The sequence below is a fragment of the Salmo salar genome, chromosome ssa14 (assembly GCF_905237065.1).
Source record: "Salmo salar chromosome ssa14, Ssal_v3.1, whole genome shotgun sequence".
Taxonomy (NCBI): Eukaryota; Metazoa; Chordata; class Actinopteri; order Salmoniformes; family Salmonidae; genus Salmo; species Salmo salar.
Genome location: NC_059455.1, coordinates 90,945,627 through 90,971,173, shown reverse-complemented (window position 1 = coordinate 90,971,173; position 25,547 = coordinate 90,945,627). Strand labels below are relative to the sequence as shown.

At 44.8% G+C, this 25,547-nt stretch overlaps 1 protein-coding gene across 4 annotated transcripts in view; it reads right to left on the bottom strand.

The window, feature by feature from the left end:
* LOC106570580 (hyccin-like) overlaps positions 1–25,547 on the bottom strand; it is a 36,218-nt gene continuing 10,671 nt past the window's right edge. For 3 of the 4 annotated variants that reach the window (XM_045694946.1, XM_045694945.1, XM_045694947.1), the window contains 11 exons: positions 16,604–16,685; positions 12,969–13,070; positions 12,582–12,764; positions 12,059–12,139; positions 11,776–11,891; positions 11,318–11,413; positions 10,459–10,575; positions 10,109–10,196; positions 9,762–9,868; positions 9,463–9,521; positions 1–3,782 (listed from right to left, as the gene is read on the bottom strand). In XM_045694946.1, coding sequence (XP_045550902.1) covers positions 3,271–3,782; positions 9,463–9,521; positions 9,762–9,868; positions 10,109–10,196; positions 10,459–10,575; positions 11,318–11,413; positions 11,776–11,891; positions 12,059–12,139; positions 12,582–12,764; positions 12,969–13,070; positions 16,604–16,654 — 1,512 coding nt within the window. In that variant the 5' untranslated portion in view covers positions 16,655–16,685 and the 3' untranslated portion in view covers positions 1–3,270. Of the gene's footprint in view, positions 3,783–5,916; positions 6,220–9,462; positions 9,522–9,761; positions 9,869–10,108; positions 10,197–10,458; positions 10,576–11,317; positions 11,414–11,775; positions 11,892–12,058; positions 12,140–12,581; positions 12,765–12,968; positions 13,071–16,603; positions 16,686–25,547 lie in introns of all 4 variants that reach the window. The other variant, XM_045694948.1, reaches the window with a different exon arrangement.

Sequence of the window (25,547 nt, the reverse complement as noted above, 5' to 3'; positions counted from 1 at the left end):
TATAGTGAAATATAGAAATACTTTATTCTCAGAGAGAGTATCTCTATCAGTGAGTTATCTTCAGACAGAAAATCCCAAACAATTGAAGTCCATCAATAATATGTACAGATTCATGACGTACCGTAAAACAACAGAATACAGAAACATGATTGTTATTGTTCCACCATATGAATATAAAACAGATCTAGAACACTGACGGACAGAACTCTGGTTATGATAGAACTCTGGGACTGATAGAACACTGGTTCTAGAACACAAAGGTTCCAGAGGGGCAGACTTTATTCTGCATTCAGATCTCCAGTAGGAAACAGTGTTCTGTCTGATCTACGGACTACCAATCATAGAAATAGAATGAATAGAACGGTTGTCACTATTCAAGTCAATGATGGCAAAATAGATGGACTGGCGGCCATTGCAAGTGTACCCATAGGCGCAAAGCATGAAGTAAAAGCAGGAAGTATAAACATCAATATGTGCTGTGATTTGTTTAAACACAACTGACATTACAAAAAAATACATTCCATTGCATGAGCCACATCAGTTAACAATTTAAATGAACATTCTACATTACTTTGAAAATTATTGCATCACAATACCAGGCAGCCATTGCAAGTGTACCCATGAGTTTACCAGCCAAATTGCCAGGGTTAGAGCTTCCAAGTCCGTTCAATTCATTCTATTTCTATGCTCCCAACACTTCTCTCCATCTTTACCCAGTGAACTTTATTGCCACCAAAATGGAGAAGAGTGTGACTTTGACTTTGTACTGCTGACTCCTCAAGGGTGTTATTTGTGTGTATTACATTATAAAGCAGGTTATGATAGACCAGAGAACAGATTCATTAAAGACCAATCAATCAATAAAGATCAACCCTAGCTTGAATAGGCCTACTCCAAATTCCCTAGCCCCTATAGCCCGTCTCCTTAGCCCCTATAGCCCCTCCTCCTAAGCCCCTATAGCCCCTCATCCTAAGCCCCTATAGCCACTCCTCCTACGCCCCTATAGCCACTCCTCCTACGCCCCTATAGCCCTTCATCCTACGCCCCTATAGCCCTTCATCCTACGCCCCTATAGCCCCTCATCCTACGCCCCTATAGCCCCTCATCCTAAGCCCCTATAGCCCTTCATCCTAAGCCCCTATAGCCCTTCATCCTAAGCCCCTATAGCCACTCCTCCTACGCCCCTATAGCCACTCCTCCTACGCCCCTATAGCCCCTCATCCTAAGCCCCTATAGCCCCTCATCCTAAGCCCCTATAGCCCCTCATCCTATGCCCCTATAGCCCCTCATCCTAAGCCCCTATAGCCCCTCCTCCTAAGCCCCTATAGCCCTTCCTCCTAAGCCCCTATAGCCACTCCTCCTACGCCCCTATAGCCACTCCTCCTTAGCCCCTATAGCCTTCCTCCTACGCCCCTATAGCCATTCATCCTAAGCCCTCTATAGCCTCTCCTCCTACGGCCCTATAGCCCCTCCTCCTACGCCCAGGGGTATGTTTGGGATGGTGGTCGTGCAGGGTTGGGTTTTCTTGTGCTTTAACACTGAAGGGATTCAACACTGCTAAAACAACAACTCTCTCTCTCGTAGGAAAATGCCACATTTATAACTGGACTTTGTCTGCTGTACATAGAACACCACAGTTAAAGGTAGACTCTGCAATATGACATCAGCATACACGGTGGGGTGACTTCCTGCTACTACATAGGCTGAATCACTCCATTTGAGTGTTTACACATGCCTCCGCCATACTGTATGCACAAGTGTCACAAAGGTGAGGGAGTGAAAATTCATTGAGGAGGTAGGGGCTAATTAGACCCTTGGATAGCCACGTTGGCCAAGCCAGCAAGGCTGCAGAGCCACGTTGGCCAAGCCAGCAAGGCTGCAGAGCCACGTTGGCCAAGCCAGCAAGGCTGCAGAGCCACGTTGGCCAAGCCAGCAAGGCTGCAGAGCCACGTTGGCATCCTGACACATCGTGATGTTTGCAATTTGATACAGAAGACTGGAGAGGCGTGTCCAACTATTAGTCCCTTTGCAGTTGTTTGTTTGTCTGACTGACACATGTAACAGATGAAAAACCTCACAAATTAAACATTTAACTGTTACTGAGGTTTAAAACATGTTGTAAAACAACAGGATTTGTTCATTTAAAATGTCATGCTCATTTTATTTTTTTAAACGTGGAACATGAATTACATCATTCGAAGTCACGAGCGTGTCCCGAAGTTGATGGGTTTAGTGATCCCTCGGTACTCTTCGAAAGCAACATGTGACAAACGGAGGGTCCTCCAAGCGAGTTGGCAGGGGTGAGGGATTCAGTTACACTTATATCAACACCGTTAGCAGGAAGTCACCCCACTGTGTGTGATGGTGTCATATTGCGGAGTGTATCTTTAAAAAAAACCCTAGTCTCTCTTTGTCATAGGAACATACCACAGTTTACAAAAACAGTTCATACATCATCAAAACAAACATTAAAACAAACCCACCCCAATCAACTTATTGATCTGAAACATACAAACCCCAATAAGCTTGTTTATTGATCAGATCAGTGAGAAAATATTGCTTCTAATAGGATAACATCAATCAATACTTTTCAGACATTTACGACATACATCATTTTTGGGGGGTTTCCACAATTTTGCAATCTGTCGTTTAATCGTTTCGTGGGATGCTATGGCAACAGGAGTGTGAACTTGGCGTTGTGTTGGGGTTGTTCAAACCCTAGTGCATGATGGGTAGGAGTACAGGGTGGAAGGGGTTGGGGGCTCAACTCTCCCATTTTCTCTCTCTCACACACACACACACACACACACACACACCAGGGGCATGGTCAGGAGGGATGTATGGAAAGCCAAGCAGGACAAACAGGAGTCTTTTAAATACTCAATTTCCAAACCTTTTACAAAAACAGTTGTAGTGAGTCACTCTGTCCAGTCTGCAGTTCTGTCTGGTTACCACCAGGGGGGGTGGTTCAGTAACTCCAGGGATGAGGGATGGACCCAGGCTCCCGGCTCTCTCACACCAGGCTCTTGCTTTGGGGAGAGAGGAGGGGGAGGAGAGGGGCCAGCCTTTGGAGGTGGGAAGCTGTCCTACTGGAGAAGAAGAGGTGGGGGAGATGAAGAATGGTGTGGAGAGGAAAGAAGGGAGGGCATGTGTTAATGAGTTTGGGTTCCAGTCCCACTGGCAGGCTGGGAGTCCAGATCAAAAGGTACAGGGGCATGGGGTTAGAGGGTTTAAATGGGTGGTGAGAAGTCAAGGGTTAAATGTTAGGGTTCACAGGTCACTCCTAAAGTGCACCCTGATGCTTGGCGAGCGCTGGGTGTGGGAGGGGCTTATATAGCCTAGCTCCTCCTCCTGTAGACTGCCACTGCATGAATAGCGGCCAACCTCTGGGTTACCACGGTTACCTCCAGTGTTGTTTCCTTCGAAGGAGCGGGAGAACACGGCGCTGGCTGTACGCGATAGGCTGCTCAGAGCGCTATGGCTCGGCCCCTTGGGCACCGATTGGCTGGACGTCAGCGTCAGACGTTTGATTGACAGATCCAGGTTCTCGACCAAGGCCTGCCCCCCTGGAGTACAAGTCTCCTTCTCCTTATGCGACCGTCCGCCTAAATGCCACTTCCTGCTTCCTGTCTTGGTCCCTCCCACCCCAGGGGTGATACTGTTGCTGATAGTGATGGTGGGCGGAGTCAGGTAGTCCGGGCCGGACCCTCTTTTAGGCCACACCCCTTCGTCCACTTCCGAGATGTCCATCAACTCATCCGGGGAACCCAAATCCACTGCGTCTAGCGAGAGAAGGAGGGAGAGTGAGAAAGAGAAGGAGAGAGCACCTTTTTACATTCCACTTCAAGCACTGGTTGCCATTCAGCTGTACTACTGTGTGATAGCAGTTAGTGGTACTGTGATCAGTTAACTTATCAGGTATCACCAGTTATCAGAGGCCAGCAACAGGCAGAGGTCTGGGCAGCAGGAGTAGTAGAAAGCAATCCCACCACACACACAATCTTATACTAGCAGACGGACAGATAGGCAGGTCCTTCAATAAAACTGAACTGATATAAAAACTGAAATTAATACTAAATAAAAACTTTATAACATCTGGGCAAGAGACTCCCAGTATGGGCAGACTAGATAGAACCCCTTTCTGATTTGATGAGTACAGTGACCTAATGGCCAATCCAGAGCTGCCTATCCTCCTCAGCTGCTACAGCTAACCAATCAGAAGAGAGCAGTCTGTCAACCCCGTTAACCCAGTGATGTGTTGGAGCAAGGCATTTTAGAGACCAAAATACCTCGCACACACACAAAACTTCCTTCACCAGTGAATGGAGAACAGAGGGAGAATGGATGGAGAGAGTGAAGAAGGAGACCCGAGGACATACAGTAACACCTAGGATTTCTCTTTATTTTTACTATTGTCTACAATGTAGAATAATACTGAAGACATCAAAACTATGAAATAACACATTTGGAATCATGTAGTAACCAAAAAAATAAACTTTGCCTTGATGACAGCTTTGCACACTCTTAGCATTCTCTCAACCAGCTTCATGAGGAATGCTTTTCCAACAGTCCTAAAGGAGCTCCCACATATTCTGGGTACATGTTGGCTGGTTTTCCTTCACTCTGCGGTCCAACTCATCCCAAACCATCTCAATTGGGTTGAATTTGGGTGATTGTGGAGGACAGGCCATCTGATGCAGCACTCCATCACTCTCCTTGGTCAAATAGCCCTTAAACAGCCTGGGAGGTGTGTTGGGTCATTGTCCTGTTGAAAAACAAATTATAGTCCTACTAAGCGCAAACCAGATGGGATGGCGTATCGCCTCATTATGCGGTGGTAGCCATGCTGGTTAAGTGTGCCTTGAATTTTAAATAAATCACAGACAGTGTCACCAGTAAAGCCCACCCACACCATCACACCACCTCCTCCATGCTTCACGGAGGGAACCACACATGCAGAGATCATCAGTTCACCTACTCTGTCTCACAAAGACACGGCGGTTGGAACCAAACATTTAAAATTCGAACTCATCAGACCAAACGACAGATTTCCACCAGTCTAATGTCCATTGCTCATGTCTCTTGGCCCAAGCAAGTCTCTTCTTCTTATTGGTGTCCTTTAGTAGTGGTTTCTTTGCAGCAATTTGACCATGAAGGCCTGATTCACGCAGTCTCCTCTGAACAGTTGATGTTGAGATGTGTCTGTTACTTGAACTCTGAAGCATTTATTTGGGCTACAATCTGAGGTGCAGGTAAATCTAATTAACTTATCCTCTGCAGCAGAGGTAACTCTCGGTCATCTTTTCCTGTGGCGGTCCTCATGAGAGCCAGTTTCATCATAGTGCTTGGTTTTTGCAACTGCCCTTGAAGAAACTTTCAAAGTTTTCCGGATTGACTGACCTTCATGTCTTAAAGTAATATACTGTTGTTTTTCTTTGCTTATTTGAGCTGTTCTTGCCATAATAAGGACTTGGTCTTTGACCTTCTGTATACCATGTTACAACACAACTGATTGGCTCAAACGCATTAAGGAAAAAAATTCCACAAATTAACTTTTAACAAGGCACACCTATTAATTGAAATGCATTCCAGGTGACTACCTCATGAAGCTGGTTGAGAGAATGCCAAGAGTGTGCAAAGCTGTCATCAAGTAGCAAAGGGTGGCTACTTTGAAGAATCTCAAATATAAAACATATTTTGATTTGTTTAACACTTTTTTGGTTACAACAAGATTCCATATGTGTTTTTTCATAGTTTTGATGTCTTCACTATTATTCTACAATGTAGAAAATAGTACAAATACAAACTTTTGACTGGTACTGTAGATATCAGGAGGCAACACCGCACGGCAAAAGTTAGTCAGCAAACCAATCAGCCGTCATGCTTAGATAAGACCACGCCTCCACACACTGTTACCTAGGTTACCCCGGGGATGGGGAGGGTCTTAGTACTGGGCCCTCCCTGCGGAGGCGGGCCCAGAACCCTCGTCCACCAATCGCCTCACAGACTTCTGCCTCCTGACCTCTTGACCTCTAAGACTGAGGTCGTGGGTGGGGCTGACCTCTGAGGCTGACCCCAGCAGCTCCGGCTCGGTTAATGGTCGAGGGTCACGGGGTCGCAGAGAGTCTCCATTGGGCATCGTCACACTGATCTCTGGGATGGATGACCCTTGACCTCCAGGGGCCGCCAGGTCACTGTCTACACTGACCTCCTGGGACTCTGGGGTCATGGAGATGGGGACACAGATATGAGACAGACACACAAACACAGACAGTAAAATAAATGTGATGGCAAAAAAAAAAAATCATGATCACACAGTATAGAGTATAGTGACAATGCACATGCAGACAGTGATAATGTACACGCATGTATAATAATACAGTAAACTACGCAAAAAAGATGACAGTGATCATGTAGAAATTTAATATTGTGTGGTGGTCATGAATGACAATAATAAAGTGAATGCATCAGTAATATGTACAATTGAAGTCGGAAGTTTACATACACAGCCAAATACATTTAAACTCAGTTTTTCACAATTCCTGACATTTAATCCTAGTAAAAATTCCCTGTCTTAGGTCAGTTAGTATCAGGGCTTTGTGATGGCCACTCCAATACCTTGACTTTGTTGTACTTAAGCCATTTCGCCACAACTTTGGAAGTATGCTTGGGGTCATTGTCCATTTGGAAGACCCATTTGCGATCAAGCTTTAACTTCATGACTGATGTCTTGAGATGTTGCTTCAATATATCCACATAATTCTCCTGCCTCATGATGCCATCTATTTTGTAAAGTGCAGCAGTCCCTCCTGCAGCAAAGCACCACAACATGATGCTGCCACCCCCGTGCTTCACGGTTAGGATGGTGTTCTTTGGCTTGCAAGCCTCCACAATTTCCCTCCAAACATAAGGATGGTCATTATTTTTTTTTCAGTGTGTGCCTCCTCTTTCTAGGGCCTTTACTTTTCTTTTTTAATTTCTTTTTTTTTTTGTATTCTATGGTTTTCTTTATTATTTTTCTGGGCCAGGACGCTCTTGAAAAAAAATCTCAATGAGCCTTTCTGTTATAAATATATTATGCCAACAGTTCTGTTTTTGTTTCTTCAGACCAGAGGATTCCAAAAGTACAATATTTGTCCCCATGTGCAGTTGCAAACCGTAGTCTGGCTTTTTTATGGCGGTTTTGGAGCAGTGGCTTCTTTCTTGCTGAGCGGCCTTTCATGTTATGTCGATATTGGATTCATTTTACTGTGGATATAGATACTTTTGTACCTGTTTCCTCCAGCATCTTCACAAGGTCCTTTGCTGTTGTTCTGTGATTGATTTGCACTTTTCGCACCAAAGTACGTTCATTTGTAGGAGACAGAACGCATCTCCTTCCTGAGTAGTATGGCGGCTGCGTGGTCCCATGGTGTTTATACTTGCATACTATTGTTTGTACAGATGAACGTGGTACCTTCAGGCATTTGAAAATTGCTCCCAAGGATGAACCAGACTTGTGGAGGTCTACAATTTTTTTTCTGAGGTCTTGGCTGATTTCTTTTGATTATCCCATGATGTCAAGCAAAGAGGTACTGAGTTTGAAGGTAGGCCTTGAAATACATCCACAGGTACACCTCCAACTGACTCAAATGATGTCAATTAGCCTATCAGAAGCTTCTAAAGCCATGACATAATTTTCTGGAATTTTCCAAGCTGTTTAAAGGCACAGTCAACTTAGTGTATGTAAACTTCTGACCCACTGGAATTGTGATACAGTGAATTATAAGTGAAATAATCTGTCTGGAAACAATTGTTGGAGAAATGACTTGTGTCATGCACAAAGTAGATGTCCTAACCGACTTGCCAAAACTATAGTTTGTTAACAAGAAATTTGTGGAGTGGTTGAAAAATGAGTTTTAATGACTCCAATCTAAGTGTATGTAAACTTCCGACTTCAACTGTATAGGCAGTGATAATGCATCCGTAATATGTACAGGCCTTGATAATGCATCAGCAATATGTTATTTCACTGCTGCTAACTACTTGTTACCTCTTATTCTTATCTGTATTTTTTAAACTGCATTGTTGGTTAGGGGCTTGTAAGTAAGCATTTCACTGTAAGGTCACACCTGTTGTATTCGGCACATGTGACTAATAACATTTGATTTGACAGTGCTAATGTATAGAGGACAATATGGAGACAGATGAGCAGTGATGTAGTGAATAATACATAGATAAGTAAATATCTTGATGTGGAGAACCCATGACATGCTGAACTCCAGTTCCTCCTGGAACTGATAACCTCTCATTAGTAGTCAGTAGAGCTGTGTGGATGGGAAGGGTCTGGAACTGATAACCTCTCATTAGTAGTCAGTCGAGCTGTGTGGATGGGAAGGGTCTGGAACTGATAACCTCTCATTAGTAGTCAGTCGAGCTGTGTGGATGGGAAGGGTCTGGAACTGATAACCTCTCATTAGTAGTCAGTCGAGCTGTGTGGATGGGAAGGGTCTGGAACTGATAACCTCTCATTAGTAGTCAGTCGAGCTGTGTGGATGGGAAGGGTCTGGAACTGATAACCTCTCATTAGTAGTCAGTAGAGCTGTGTGGATGGGAAGGGTCTGGAACTGATAACCTCTCATTAGTAGTCAGTAGAGCTGTGTGGATGGGAAGGTCTGGAACTGATAACCTCTCATTAGTAGTCAGTAGAGCTGTGTGGATGGGAAGGGTCTGGAACTGATAACCTCTCATTAGTAGTCAGTCGAGCTGTGTGGATGGGAAGGGTCTGGAACTGATAACCTCTCATTAGTAGTCAGTCGAGCTGTGTGGATGGGAAGGGTCTGGAACTGATAACCTCTCATTAGTAGTCAGTAGAGCTGTGTGGATGGGAAGGGTCTGGAACTGATAACATCTCATTAGTAGTCAGTAGAGCTGTGTGGATGGGAAGGGTCTGGAACTGATAACCTCTCATTAGTAGTCAGTAGAGCTGTGTGGATGGGAAGGGTCTGGAACTGATAACCTCTCATTAGTAGTCAGTCGAGCTGTGTGGATGGGAAGGGTCTGGAACTGATAACCTCTCATAAGTAGTCAGTCGAGCTGTGTGGATGGGAAGGGTCTGGAACTGATAACCTCTCATTAGTAGTCAGTAGAGCTGTGTGGATGGGAAGGGTCTGGAACTGATAACCTCTCATTAGTAGTCAGTAGAGCTGTGTGGATGGGAAGGGTCTGGAACTGATAACCTCTCATTAGTAGTCAGTCGAGCTGTGTGGATGGGAAGGGTCTGGAACTGATAACCTCTCATAAGTAGTCAGAAATTGTCCTACAGACAGGCCACTACAGAGACAGACAGACAGACTAATGTCTTTAAATCACTAGACAAGCTACAGAGAATAGATCAGATACCCTACTGAGACTAGGATAATGTTTCTAAACCCAGTCCTGTTTGTGTGCATGTGTGTCAATGTGTGTGTGAATGTATCTTACCATGTCGTTTCCAGCGGTGTCCTCTGATAGAGAGTGATGTGACTGCGTTCCGTGAGATCCTACAGGACGGAATGCACATTCAGAGGGGCAATTATTAGTAGTTCAAAACAGGAAACGTCATTTAAAATCATCATCCATCAAAAAAACAATATTGATCTAACTTGGCACATGATAACGTTATGGAATGCAATGTCAAAATCCAATATATTAAAATGTCCACACAAAAAAAAGATCAATCTAGGAAAGTATACCTATAGATGAAACATGAAAACTGTGCCGATAGTTTATACATAACATACCTAGAGGAAGTAGGAGTCATCTCCACCTGAATGATGCGAGTTCCTTCTTTACTAGCGCCAGACTTTAGCGCTGCACACTGTTGGGAGGACTTGATGGCATTACCCACCTAAACACACAATGTTAGGCATTGACAACGGGGCTGTTGAACAACCGCTGCCTGCTGTGAAGCTGTTTGACACAGCAGCAGCCTTCAGGATTACAGATTAACATCTCAATGTCTTAACATTGAATAATCTACTGGGATTACTGGCACCACACACACACACACACCATGGGAGAGGTCAATGTCCTGGCACACCCAGGTGTGTGTGTGCGTGTGCATGTGTGTTTGTGTGATGTCACCCACCAGTAGAGCTTCAGGGAACAGTTCTAACTGAGCTCGGTACAGAACATCATCCAGCGCCTTGGAACCCAGGTCCATCTCCCCATTACACCTGGAACACACACACAGGGTCCGGGTCGAGGTTAAAAATCAGGGGTCAGAGGTTAGGGCTAGTGTGTATCAGAGGAGGCTGGTGGTAGTAGCTATAGGAGGACAGGCTCATTGTATTGGCTGGAATGAAATGAATGGAACAGAGTCAAACATGTGGTTTTCATATGTTTGATAGCGTTTTATTTATTCCCTTTCAGCCATTACAATGAGCCCGTCCTCCTATAGCTCTTCCCACCAGCCTCCTCTGGTGTGTGTGTTCTCACAGTGCGTAGTGTATCCCAGTGACGAGTTGAACCAGGAACTCAGAGGTGACGGTCAGACGAGAGCTGATGCCTTTATACCTCCTCAAATGTTGTCGTGGGAAACCACAGATACACACCCTGTTAACCAAATCACAGCACAGAGAATAACGTCATTCCACCAATCACAGCACAGATACACACCCTGTTAACCAAATCACAGCACAGAGAATAACGTCATTCCACCAATCACAGCACAGAGAATACCACTGGTCAACCAAACACAGTTTAAAGAATACAGTCAACCAAATCACACAGAGAATAACGTCATTCCACCAATCACAGTACAGAGCAGAGTCAACCAACCGAGACACAAAGGACAAGCTTTGAGAAATGTGTCAGCGAGCGTATTTTCTTTTATAAAAGAGCACTATGATTTGAAAAATCCATACCAGTCTAGGTATACTGCTATGTTTTGGCAGGTTTTGCAAGCAAACGTTGTTTTTGGGACAAGGAAGTCGATTACTTGTGTCTAAATGTATTGACCTCAAGCAGCCCTGTTCCTGAAGGCCACAGTGGTGCCAGCATTCATGTTCTTATCCAGTAGAACTGTAGTGAGCTGATCACCTCTCTGAGTGGCTTTAGCTCAGTGTTCAACACACTGCCAGCAGATGAACTAATCCTCAGAGAGAGAGATCTGTGTGTCTAGGAAGTGCTAGTATCTTGGCTCAGTTCCACGCTCAAGTCTTAAAGAGGATCAGTTGAGCGGATGCTGGCATGGGGAGTGGGAATGTGTGTGTGTACGCACGTGAGTGTGTGTTGGGAACGGACTTTCCCTGATGGCAGAACAGCGCAGGGTCATGAAGTATTATCTGTGTGTTACCTGGAGCTGAGCTGGCAGAGGGACTGCAGAGAGGAGGAGGACATGTAACTGAGGGACGCATTGTAACTCAGCAGCAGGAAGGTCAGCACCTCGAACCTACACACACACACACACACACACGTTTGTTTTACTATCCTTGTGGGGACCACAACATTTATTCCCATTAAAAATCCTATTTTTCCTAATCACTAACCCATAACTCCTCACCCTACCTTTATTTCTAACCCCTAAATCTAAAACAGGCTTTTTCCCTTGTGGGGACCGGCAAAATGTCCCCACTTGTCCAAATTGACCTTGTTTTACTATCCTTATAAGGACTTCTGGTCCCCACAAGGATAGTAAAACCACACACGCATACACACAAAATGCAACATTAACACAAACCAAGAACTGTTGCACAACAGTCCATTAGTCATGAAAGAAATGTAGCACACAGCAGTGGACTCTCTGTCTCTGACCTGTTCTGAGCAGTGAAGGTTTCTCTCTGTAGGTGAGGCCCGCTGTACACCACTCTACTCAGCCCGTGATTGGCTAAAGCCCCTTCAGTCAACGCCAGGGAGCCAATGTGGGAGGGCTGGGGGAGGGGTTTATTCATATTAATAACTTGATCCATAGAAAGCTTCAGTACTCTGGATTTTTTTGAGTCATGGATTAGAAACACTTTGATCTGAGGAAGATTGAACAGTTGGCCATCTCTATCCATACACTACTGTTCATAGAGAAAGACTGACTTGTACTTACCTCGTGGTAGACTGAGGGTTTGGAGAGGGAGGGGACAGTGAACGAGAGGACTTTACTCTGTCCATCCTTATCTACGATCTCCTACATAGAGAGAGGGGGACGGGGGGAGACGGAATGTCAGGTTGAAGGAAATGACATTTGTTATAAGAGCGTGCCATGAAAGCAATGTCTGAGTGGTGTGTGTGAATGTGTGTTCAAAGGCCTGCCAGGCGACGTCAGAGCTGCTAAATGTCAGGATGAGTAATCGCTGAGACAGGATGATGAGTGACAGCCGACCTACTCTGTTATTCAGAGACAGTGAGAGAGAGAGACAGTGAGAGAGAGAGACAGTGAGAGAGAAGGAGAGGAGAGGAGAGGGAGAGAAAGCGAGAGACAGAGAGAGAGACAGAGAGAGAGAACAGAGCGAGAGAGACAGAGCGAGAGAGACAGAGCGAGAGAGACAGAGCGAGAGAGACAGAGCGAGAGAGACAGAGACAGAGAGAGAGAGACAGAGAGAGAGTGTGTGTGTTGGTGTGTCTCTCACCAGGTTGTAGATCCCCAGTAGCAGGGCCTCTATACAGCCTGAGGTGTGTGGGTCCCTGGCTGCAGACGGAGCCAGGAGGAGAGACCAGAGCAGCTCAGGGAGGAACTGGAGCACAAACCGCTGTAGCCAAAGCTCTCCGCTACGGTAGAACTCAAACAGCTGGTGACAAACGGGCTCCAACAGCTAGAAGAGAGATAGAGAGGAGAAGGTTTGAGAGAGAGTTCACTTTCAGTTTCCACATACCTAGGTAGTTGTTTCATCTAAACCACTTTAAAAAAGTTGTCTGGTTATTTAGCAAACACCAGAATCTCCTGGCTAGTATTTTTCCAGAATGTAGCAATGCTGGTGGAAAAGGATTGTATCAGTGTGTGTGTGTGTAGTACATACGTCACTGTAGTTCTCTCTGATGACTTTGTAGAGTGCTGGGACCAGGGAGCCTTTCTCCTTCAGAGACGCTGCGTAGCTGGACACTGCACTGTCAGGAAGGGTCTGTACACAATCACACAGATCAACACTCTGTACTCGGAGTAACCTTGAAATAAACAGGTAACGATGTGTGTATGCGTGTGTGAGAATGAGTGAGTGAGAGAGAGCAACAAATATAACAAAGTACTCTCATGCTTTGTTGATTTCCCAAAAAGATTGACTCAATTTGGCATGAGGGTCTGCTATACACATTGACGGAAAGTGGTGTTGGGAAAAAAACATACGACATTATAAAACCCATGTAAACAAACAAGTGTGCGGTTAAAATTGGCAATAAACACACATTTCTTTCCTCAGGGCCGGGGTGTGAGACAGGTGTGAGACAGGGATGCAGTTTAAGCCCCACCCTCTTCAACATATATATCAGTGAATTGGCACTAGAACAGTCTGCAGTACCTGGCCTCACCCTACTAGAATATGAAGTTAAATGTCTACTGTTTGCTGATGATCTGGTGCTTAGGTCACCAACCAAGAAGGGCCTTCAGCAGCACCTAGATCTTCTGCACAGATAGTAAGATTCACTGTTTGGACCCTAAGACCAAAATAATGTTGTTCCAAAAAAGGACAACAACTAAAAATTCTATCTAGACACCAGTGCCTTCGAGCAGACAAATACACTGCCTTCGGAAAGTATTTAGGCCCCTTTACTTTTCCCACATTTTGTTAAGTTACAGCCTTATTCTAAAATGGATTTAAAATAAATAAAATATATAATCTCAAATCTACACATAATACCCCAAAATGAAATGAAATGTTTGCAAATATATATATATATATATTTAAAAAAATTAAAAAACACCTTATTTACATAAGTATTCAGACCCTTTGCTATGAGACTTGAAATTGAGCTCAGGTGCATCCTGTTTCCATTGATCATCCTTGAGATGTTTCTACAACTTGATTGGAGTCCACATGTGGTAAATTCATTTGATTGGACATGATTTGGAAAGACACACACCTGTCTATATAAGGTCCCACAGTTGACAGTGCATGTCAGAGCAAAAACCAAGCAATGAGGTTGAAGGAATTGTCCGTAGAGCTCTGAGAAAGGATTGTGTCGAGGCACAGATCTGGAGAAGGGTACCCAAACATTTCTGCAGCATTGAAGGTCCCCAAGAACACAGTGGCCTCCATTCTTAAAAAGGAAGAATGTTTGGAGCAACCAAGACTCTTCCTAGAGCTGGCCGCCAGGTCAAACTTAGCAATCGGGGGAGACGATTGGAGGTGACCAAGAACCCGATGGTCACTCTGACAGAGCTCCAGAGTTCCACTGTGGAGATGGGAGAACCTTCCAGAAGGACAAACATCTCAGCAACACTCCACCAATCAGGCCTTTATGGTAGCGGCCGGCAGAGTCTGGGATTGTCAGGATCGAGAGAAAGATGAACGGCGCAAAGTACAGAGAGATCCTTGATGAAAACCTGCTCCAGAGCATTCAGGACCTCAGACTGGGGTGAAGGTTCACCTTCCAACAGGACAACGACACTAAGCACACAGCCAAGACAACGCAGGAGTGGCTTCAGGACAAGTCTCTGAATGTCCTTGAGTGGCCCAGCCAGAGCCCGGACTTGAACCCGAGCGAACATCTCTGGAGAGAGCTGAAAATAGCTGTGCAGCGACGCTCCCCAACCAACCTGACAGAGCTTGAGAGGATCTGCAGAGAAGAATGAGAGAAACTCCCCAAATACAGGTGTGCCAAGCTTGTAGCGTCATACCCAAGAAGACTTGAGGCTGTAATCGCTGCCAAAGGTGCTTCAACAAAGTACTGAGTAAAGGGTCTGAACACAAATTTGCAACAATTTCTAAAAACCGGTTTTTGCTTTGTCATTATGGGGTAGTGTGTGTAGTTTGATGAGAACCCCCCCACAATTTAATCACATTTTTGAATAAGGCTGTAACGTAACAAACTGAAATGTCAAGGGGTCTGAATACTTTCCGAATCCACTGTACCTACCTCAACAACAATACCATAGAACTTCCACAAGGCTGTGAATGATCTAAGAGACAAGGCAAATGAACATAAAACTTGACATCCCAACTAGGATCTGGCTAAAAATTCTTCCATCCGTTATAGAACCCATTGCCCTCGATGATTGTGAAGTCTGCGGTCCACTCACTAACCAAGAATTCACAAAATGGGACAAACACCCAATTGAGACTCTGCATGCAGCATTCTACAAAAATATCCTTCACCTTCAACACAAAACCTCAAAAAATGCATGCAGAGCAGAATTGGGACTAATTATTAAAATCCAGAAAAGAGCTGTTAAACTCTACAGCCACCTTAAAGGAAGTGATGCCCACAGATTAAACTAGATAAGAGTCCCCTCAGCCAGCTGGTTCTGTGGCTCTGTTCAAACACAAAACAGACCACCAAGGACAGCAACACAACTAGACCCAACCAAATTATGAGAAAGCAAAAACATAACTACTTGACACACGGGAAAGAATCAACCAAAAAACAGAGCAAATTGGAATGCTGTCTGTCCCTGAACAGTACAAAGTGGCAGAATACATGACCACTGAGACTGACCCAAACTTAAGGAAATCTTTGACTATGTACAGACTCAGTGATCATAGCCTTGCTATTGAGAAAGGCCGCCGTTGGCAGACCTGGCTCTCAAGAGAAGACAGGCTATGTGCACACTGCCCACAAAATGAGGTGGAAACTGAGCTGCACTTCCTAACCTCCTGCCAAATGTATGACCATATCAGAGACACATATTCCCCTCAGATTACACAGACCCACCAAATTTCTAAAACAAACCCAATTTTGATAAACTCCCATATCTACTGGGTGAAATACCACAGTGTGCAATCACAGCAGCAATATTTGTGACCTGTTGCCACAAGAAAAGGGCAACCAGTGAAGAACAAACACCATTGTAAATACAACCCATATTTATGTTTATTTATTTTCCCTTTTGCACTTTAACTATTTCCCACAGTCTAAGGCTTCAGGGTTAAGTGAGCAGTGTGTCAAGAAGCAGTGCGGCTTGGCTGGGTCGTGTTTCGGGAGGACGCATGGCTCTTGACCTTTGCCTATCCTGAGTCTGTACGGGAGTTGCAGCAACGGGACAAGACTGTAACTACCAATTGGATATTACAAAATTGGGGAGGGGAAAAAAATAACTCATATCCGTTAGGTGAAATACCAATCACAGCAGCAAGATTGGTGGGCCGTTGCCATGAGAACAGGGCAACCAGTGGAACACAAAACACCATTATAACTACAACCAATACTTCTGTTTATTTATCTTACCCCTAAAACACTATAAATAGATGATAATATAACACTTGAAATATGTTTATCATTTTTTTAAACCTTTTTGAGTGCAATGTTTACAGTTCTAATGGCTTTTTGTTGATGTTGAATTTGTTTACTTCACTTGCTTTGGTAAACATATGTTTCCTATGCCAATAAAGCCCCTTTGAATTGAGAGTGAGACAGAGTGAGACAGAGTGAGAGAGGTGCAGTGATAACTGATGGAGACACATTGACACTGGTTCTCCTCTAACTCACACCCCCCCCTCACCTTAAACTCTGACAGCCATTCCTCCACCACTCCTTGGTTCATAGCCAACATCTTCTGTCATCTGCTGTGGACACACCTCTACCTGGGAAGCAAGAAAAGAGGCTGTTAACAGTTAATCCAAAAAGCCTTCCTTCCTTCCTTCCTTCCTTCTCGTTTCTCCCTTCATTGCAGCTTCAGACATTCTCAGCTGTTTCTCAGGTCTCATTATCAACAGCACTCTCTTTATTATGTTACTTTAGGCTCTCCTGCAAGTTACATAAAAGTGTGTGTGTGTGTGTGTGTGTGTGTGTGTGTGTGTGTGTGTGTGTGTGTGTGTGTGAGAGAGAAAATGAGTGAGAAAAAAAGAAAAACCAGTGAAGAACAAACACTATTGTAAATACAACCCATATTTATGTATTTTCCCTTTCGTACTTTAACTATTTGAATATAGTTACAACACTGTATATAGCCATAATATGAAATATCTTTATTCCCTTGGGACTTTTTGAGTGTAATGTTTACTGTTCATTTGACTTTTGTTTACCATCTAGTTCACTTGCATTGGCAATGTTAACATGTTTCCCATGTCAATAAAGCCCCTTGAATTGAAATGAACTGAGAGAGAACTCTCATGCAGGAACATGTGCTCAACTTAGTTGAAGAAAGCAATTCCACTTCTTAAGATTCCTTATATTCATATGTGACGTTAGTCACACACACACACATTTTGTCTGGTTCCACGAGACCACACACACACACAGACATCTCCTTGTATGGTATAAACAGAGCTAGAAGAATCATGTAAATATCATCCAGTTACAGCACGTTTTCATGGACGCCGCCTACTGGACTAGAGAACATAACGACCAAACTTTGACCATGGCAACAGGGGATCACTGGAAGTAGAGAGAGAGTGGAGTGTTGCAAGGCAGCCGGTCAGGTTTGCCCAAAACCAAACAGGAACTTCAGAGTGCTGGTTCTAATATTCCCCTCGGTAGGGATGTTTTTATTAACTTGTCCAGTGATTTGTTGTCGACCTTTGGAACGTTTGCACTTCTTTGTTGTTGACAATTGCCTGCTAAGTTGCATTTACATTTAACTATCTTGTGTCAAGAAAAACAGCTGGACGTAATGCGACACACCTAAAATATAAAATAAAGAAACCACTCAAAACTACAGTGGCGAATAAAAACCTAGTGGTTGAAGTGTTTCCACTACCCATTTAGGCAAATTGTGCATTAATAAATTGGCGACCACCTGTATGCCCTCCCACCTACAGTGCCTTCAGAAAGTATTCACACTGAATTTAAAATGGATTCAATTGAGTTTTGTCAATGGCCTATAACACAATACCCCATAATGTGAAAGTGGAATTTCTGAAACATCTTTTCATTTTTAATTAATAGTAAAGAAATAAAAAATCTGAAATGTCTTGAGTCAATAAGTATTGAACCACTTTGTTATGGCAAGTCTAAATAGGTTCAGGAGTAACAATTTGCTTAACAAGTCACATAATTAGTTGCAGGACTCACTGTGTGCAATAAGTGATTAAACATGATTGTTGAATGACTACCTCATCTCTGTACCCCACACAGGTAAAAGACCCTCAGTCAAGCAGTGAATTTCAAACACAGATTTAACCACAAAGACCAGGGAGGTTTTGCAATGCTTCGCAAAGGGCACCTATTGGTAGATTGGTAAATATAAAACAAGCAGACATTGAATATCCCTTTGAGCATGGAGAAGTTGATACACCATCCAAAATCGAATTAAGACACAATGTCACTACAAAAGATACAGGCGTCCTTTCTAACTCAGTTGCCGGAGAGGAAGGAAACCGCTCAGGGATTTCACCATGAGGGCAATGGTGACTTTAAAACAGTTCAACTCTAAGAGCTATAATACGACAAAACTGAGGATGGATCAACAACATTGTAGTTACTCCACAATACTAACCTAATTAACAGAGTGAAAAGGAAATCTGTACATAATAAAATTATTCCAAAACATGCATCCTGTTTGCAACAAGGCACTAAAGAAATACTGCATGTGGCAAAGCAATTAACTTTTGTCCTGAATATAAAATGTTATGTTTGGGGCAAATCCAATACAACACATTACTGAGTACCACTCTCCATATTTTCAAGCATAGTGGTGGCTGCATCATGTTATGGGTATGCTTGTAATCATTAAGGACTGGGGAGTTTTTCAGGATTAAAAAAAAAAGAAACGGAATGGAGCTAAGCACAGGACAAATCCTAGAGGAAAACCTGGTTTAGTCTGCTTTCCACCAGACACTGGGACATGAATTCACCTTTCAGCAGGACAATAACCTAAAACACAAGGCCAAATATACACTGGAGTTGCTTACCAAGAAGACAGTGAATGTTCCTGAGTGGCCGAGTTACAGTTTTGACTTAAATCTATTTGAAAATCTATGGCAAGGCCTGAAAATGGTTGACTAGCAATGGTCAACAACCAACTTGACAGAGCTTGAAGAATTTTGAAAAGAATGATGGGCAAATGTTGTACAATACAGGTGTGGAAAGATCTTAGGGACTTCCCCAGAAAGACTCAGAGCAGTAATTGCTGCCAAAGATGCTTCGACAAAGTATTGACTCAGTGGTGTGAGTACTTAGGTAAATGTGATACACTACATGACCAAATATATGTGGACACCTGCTCGTTAAACATCTCATTCCAAAATCATGGGAATTAATATGGAGTTGGTGCCCTTGTTGCTGCTATAACAGCCTCCACTCTTCAGAGAAGGCTTTCCACTGGATGTTAGAACATTGCTGCAGGGACATGCTTCCATTCAGCCATAAGAGCATTAGTGAGGTTGTGCACTGATGTTGGGTGATTAGGCCTGGCTCGCAGTCGGCATTCAAATTCATCCCAGAGCTGTTTGATGGGGTTGAGGTCAGGGCTCTGTGTAGGCCTGTCAAGTTCTTCCACACCGATCGACAAACCATTTCTGTACGGACCTCGATTTGTGCACTGGGGCATTGTCATGCTGAAACAGGAAAGGGCCTTCCCCAAACTGTTGCCAGAAAGTTGGAAGCACAGAATAGTGTAGAATGTCATTGTATGCTGTAGCATTAAGATTTCCCTTCACTGGAACGAAGGAGCCTGAACCATGAAAAACAGCCCCAGACCATTATTCCTCCTCCACCGAACTTTACAGTTGGCACTATGCATTGGGGCAGGTAGTGTTCTCCTGGCATCCGCCAAACCCAGATTCATCCATTGGACTGCCAGATGGTGAAGTGTGATTCATCACTCCAGAGAACGCGTTTCCACTGCTCCAGAGTCCAATGGTGGCAAGCTTTACACCACTCCAGCCGACGCTTGGCATAGCACATGGTGTTATTAGGCTTGTGTGCAGCTGCTCAGCCATGGAAACCCATTTCATGAAGCTCCCGACGAACAGTTCTTCTGCAGACGTTGCTTCCAGAGGCAATTTGGAACTTAGTAGGGAGTGTTGAAACTGAGTACAGATGATTTTTAAGCGCTATGTGCTTCAGCACTTGGCAGTCCCGTTCTGTGAGCTTGTGTGGCTTACCACTTCGCGGCTGAGCTGTTATTGCTCATAGACGTTTCCACTTCACAATAACAGCACTTACAGTTGACCGGGGCAACTCTAGCAGGGCAGAAATTTGACTAACTGACTTGTTGGAAAAGTAGCATCCTATGACGGTACCATGTTGAAAGTCACTGAGATCTTGAGTAAGGACATGGAGATTGCATGGCTGTGTGCTCGATTTTATACACCTGTCAGAAATGGGTGTGGCTAAAATAGCCAAATCCACTAATTTGTCCACATACAGAAATACTTTTGTAAATATAGTGTATTTCATTTCAATAGATTTGCAGAAATGTCTAAAAACATGTTTTCACGTTGACATTATGGGGTATTGTTTGTAGATTGGGTGAGAAAAAACAAAGATTTAATCCATTTTGAATTCAGGCTGTAACACAACAAAATGTGGAATAAGTCAAGAGGTATGATTACTTTCTGAGGTAATGCATCTGCTTCATGTCTCAGGCAGCCCGTGAAAGCCAGCTTGGATAGAATGCAATAACTGACTAATATTTGCCATATTCTAATAATTCTCATGTGCCAACCTATCGCCACGGTCGCCAAGGTGAAACTTGCATTCCTGTACATCTAAAATAATTGGACGGTGAAACATGCCAGCCAATCAGAACTGCAAGGCGAAGGCCTTCTTGAAAGTCAGGACAATCATTGTCCTGCAAAGAAACTTGATTTTTATAGTCATTTTTTTATTTTGCAAGAAGTAGACATTTCAAATTAAAATGTGGAGTGGAGCTTACAGTTACGGAATTTACTGTTTCCATCATCACTTGTCTTGATAAATAAAGTTTGACCCAGACGAATGGATAAAAATGTCTCCTATATCTGCCATTTCCATAAAACATTTTGCGACATTGCTTTTATAAAAAAAACCTGGGTCAATAGAAACCTGCAGAGAGCATGCCAATTCTAGCTGCAACCCCCCACACACACACACACACTCCATTCCCAGTCACACACACACAAACACTCCATTCCCAGTCACACACACACACACACACACACACACTCCATTCCCAGTCTTACACACACACACTCCATTCCCAGTCACACACACACACACACACACACTCCATTCCCAGTCACACACACACACCATTCCCAGTCACACTCACACACACACACACACACACACACACACACTCCATTCCCAGTCACACACACACTCCATTCCCAGTCACACACACACACACACACACTCCATTCCCAGTCACACACACACACACACACTCCATTCCCAGTCACACACACACACACACACACCTCCATTCCCAGTCGCTCGCGCACACACACACACACACTCCATTCCCAGTCACACACACACACACTCCATTCCCAGTCACACACACACACACACACTCCATTCCCAGTCACACACACACACACTCCATTCCCAGTCACACACACACACACACACACTCCATTCCCAGTCACACACACACACTCCATTCCCAGTCGCTCGCGCACACACACACACACTCCATTCCCAGACACACACACACCCACACACACACACTGCATTCCCAGTCTCTCACACATACACACACTGCATTCCCAGTCTCTCACACATACACACACACCTGCATTCCCAGTCTCTCACACACACACTGCATTCCCAGTCTCTCACACACACACTGCATTCCCAGTCTCTCACACACACACTGCATTCCCAGTCTCTCACACATACACACACACACTGCATTCCCAGTCTCTCACACATACACACACACACACTGCATTCCCAGTCTCTCACACATACACACACACACACTGCATTCCCAGTCTCTCACACATACACACACACACGCATTCCCAGTCTCTCACACATACACACACACACACACTGCATTCCCAGTCTCTCACACATACACACACACACACACTGCATTCCCAGTCTCTCACACATACACACACTGCATTCCCAGTCTCTCACACATACACACACTGCATTCCCAGTCTCTCACACACACACACACTGCATTCCCAGTCTCTCACACACACACACACCTGCATTCCCAGTCTCTCACACACACACACTGCATTCCCAGTCTCTCACACACACACACTGCATTCCCAGTCTCTCACACACACACACTGCATTCCCAGTCTCTCACACATACACACACTGCATTCCCAGTCTCTCACACATACACACACTGCATTCCCAGTCTCTCACACATACACACACTGCATTCCCAGTCTCTCACACATACACACACTGCATTCCCAGTCTCTCACACATACACACACTGCATTCCCAGTCTCTCACACATACACACACTGCATTCCCAGTCTCTCACACACACTGCATTCCCAGTCTCTCACACACACACTGCATTCCCAGTCTCTCACACACACCTGCATTCCCAGTCTCTCACACACACACACACTGCATTCCCAGTCTCTCACACATACACTGCATTCCCAGTCTCTCACACATACACACACACACACTGCATTCCCAGTCTCTCACACATACACACACACACTGCATTCCCAGTCTCTCACACATACACACACACACTGCATTCCCAGTCTCTCACACATACACACTGCATTCCCAGTCTCTCACACATACACTGCATTCCCAGTCTCTCACACATACACTGCATTCCCAGTCTCTCACACATACACACTGCATTCCCAGTCTCTCACACATACACACTGCATTCCCAGTCTCTCACACATACACACACACACACACCTGCATTCCCAGTCTCTCACACATACACACACACACACACACACCTGCATTCCCAGTCTCTCACACATACACACACACACACTGCATTCCCAGTCTCTCACACATACACACACACACTGCATTCCCAGTCTCTCACACATACACACACACACTGCATTCCCAGTCTCTCACACATACACACTGCATTCCCAGTCTCTCACACATACACACTGCATTCCCAGTCTCTCACACATACACACTGCATTCCCAGTCTCTCACACATACACACTGCATTCCCAGTCTCTCACACATACACACACACACACACACTGCATTCCCAGTCTCTCACACATACACACACACACACACACACTGCATTCCCAGTCTCTCACACATACACACACACACACACACTGCATTCCCAGTCTCTCACACATACACACACACTGCATTCCCAGTCTCTCACACATACACACACACTGCATTCCCAGTCTCTCACACACACACACACACACACACACTGCATTCCCAGTCTCTCACACATACACACACACACACACACACACACACACTGCATTCCCAGTCTCTCACACATACATACACACACACACACACACACTGCATTCCCAGTCTCTCACACATACACACACACGCACACACACTGCATTCCCAGTCTCTCACACATACACACACACACACACACTGCATTCCCAGTCTCTCACACATACACACACACTGCATTCCCAGTCTCTCACACATACACACACACACACACACACTGCATTCCCAGTCTCTCACACATACACACACACACACACACTGCATTCCCAGTCTCTCACACATACACACACACACACACACTGCATTCCCAGTCTCTCACACATACACACACACACACACTGCATTCCCAGTCTCTCACACATACACACACACTGCATTCCCAGTCTCTCACACACACACACACACTGCATTCCCAGTCTCTCACACATACACACACACACACACTGCATTCCCAGTCTCTCACACATACACACACACACACACACACACACACCTGCATTCCCAGTCTCTCACACATACACACACACACACACTGCATTCCCAGTCTCTCACACATACACACACACACACACACTGCATTCCCAGTCTCTCACACATACACACACACACACACACACTGCATTCCCAGTCTCTCACACATACACACACACACACACTGCATTCCCAGTCTCTCACACATACACACATACACTGCATTCCCAGTCTCTCACACATACACTGCATTCCCAGTCTCTCACACATACACACACACACTGCATTCCCAGTCTCTCACACATACACTGCATTCCCAGTCTCTCACACATACACACTGCATTCCCAGTCTCTCACACACACACACTGCATTCCCAGTCTCTCACACATACACACACACACACACACACACACTGCATTCCCAGTCTCTCACACATACACACACACACACACACACTGCATTCCCAGTCTCTCACACATACGCACACACACACACACTGCATTCCCAGTCTCTCACACATACGCACACACACACACTGCATTCCCAGTCTCTCACACATACACACACACACACACTGCATTCCCAGTCTCTCACACATACACACACACTGCATTCCCAGTCTCTCACACATACACTGCATTCCCAGTCTCTCACACATACACACTGCATTCCCAGTCTCTCACACATACACACACACTGCATTCCCAGTCTCTCACACATACACACACACACACACTGCATTCCCAGTCTCTCACACATACACACACACACACACTGCATTCCCAGTCTCTCACACATACACACACACACACACTGCATTCCCAGTCTCTCACACATACACACACACACTGCATTCCCAGTCTCTCACACATACACACACACACACTGCATTCCCAGTCTCTCACACATACACACACACACACACACTGCATTCCCAGTCTCTCACACATACACACACACACACACTGCATTCCCAGTCTCTCACACATACACACACACACACACACACACACACACACACACTGCATTCCCAGTCTCTCACACATACACACACACACTGCATTCCCAGTCTCTCACACATACACACACACTGCATTCCCAGTCTCTCACACATACACACACACACTGCATTCCCAGTCTCTCACACATACACACTGCATTCCCAGTCTCTCACACATACACACACACACTGCATTCCCAGTCTCTCACACACACACTGCATTCCCAGTCTCTCACACATACACACACACACACACACACTGCATTCCCAGTCTCTCACACATACACACACACTGCATTCCCAGTCTCTCACACATACACACACACTGCATTCCCAGTCTCTCACACATACACACACACTGCATTCCCAGTCTCTCACACATACACACACACACACACATGCATTCCCAGTCTCTCACACATACACACACACACACACCTGCATTCCCAGTCTCTCACACATACACACACACACACACACTGCATTCCCAGTCTCTCACACATACACACACACACACACTGCATTCCCAGTCTCTCACACATACACACACACACACACTGCATTCCCAGTCTCTCACACATACACACACACTGCATTCCCAGTCTCTCACACATACACCACTGCATTCCCAGTCTCTCACACATACACACC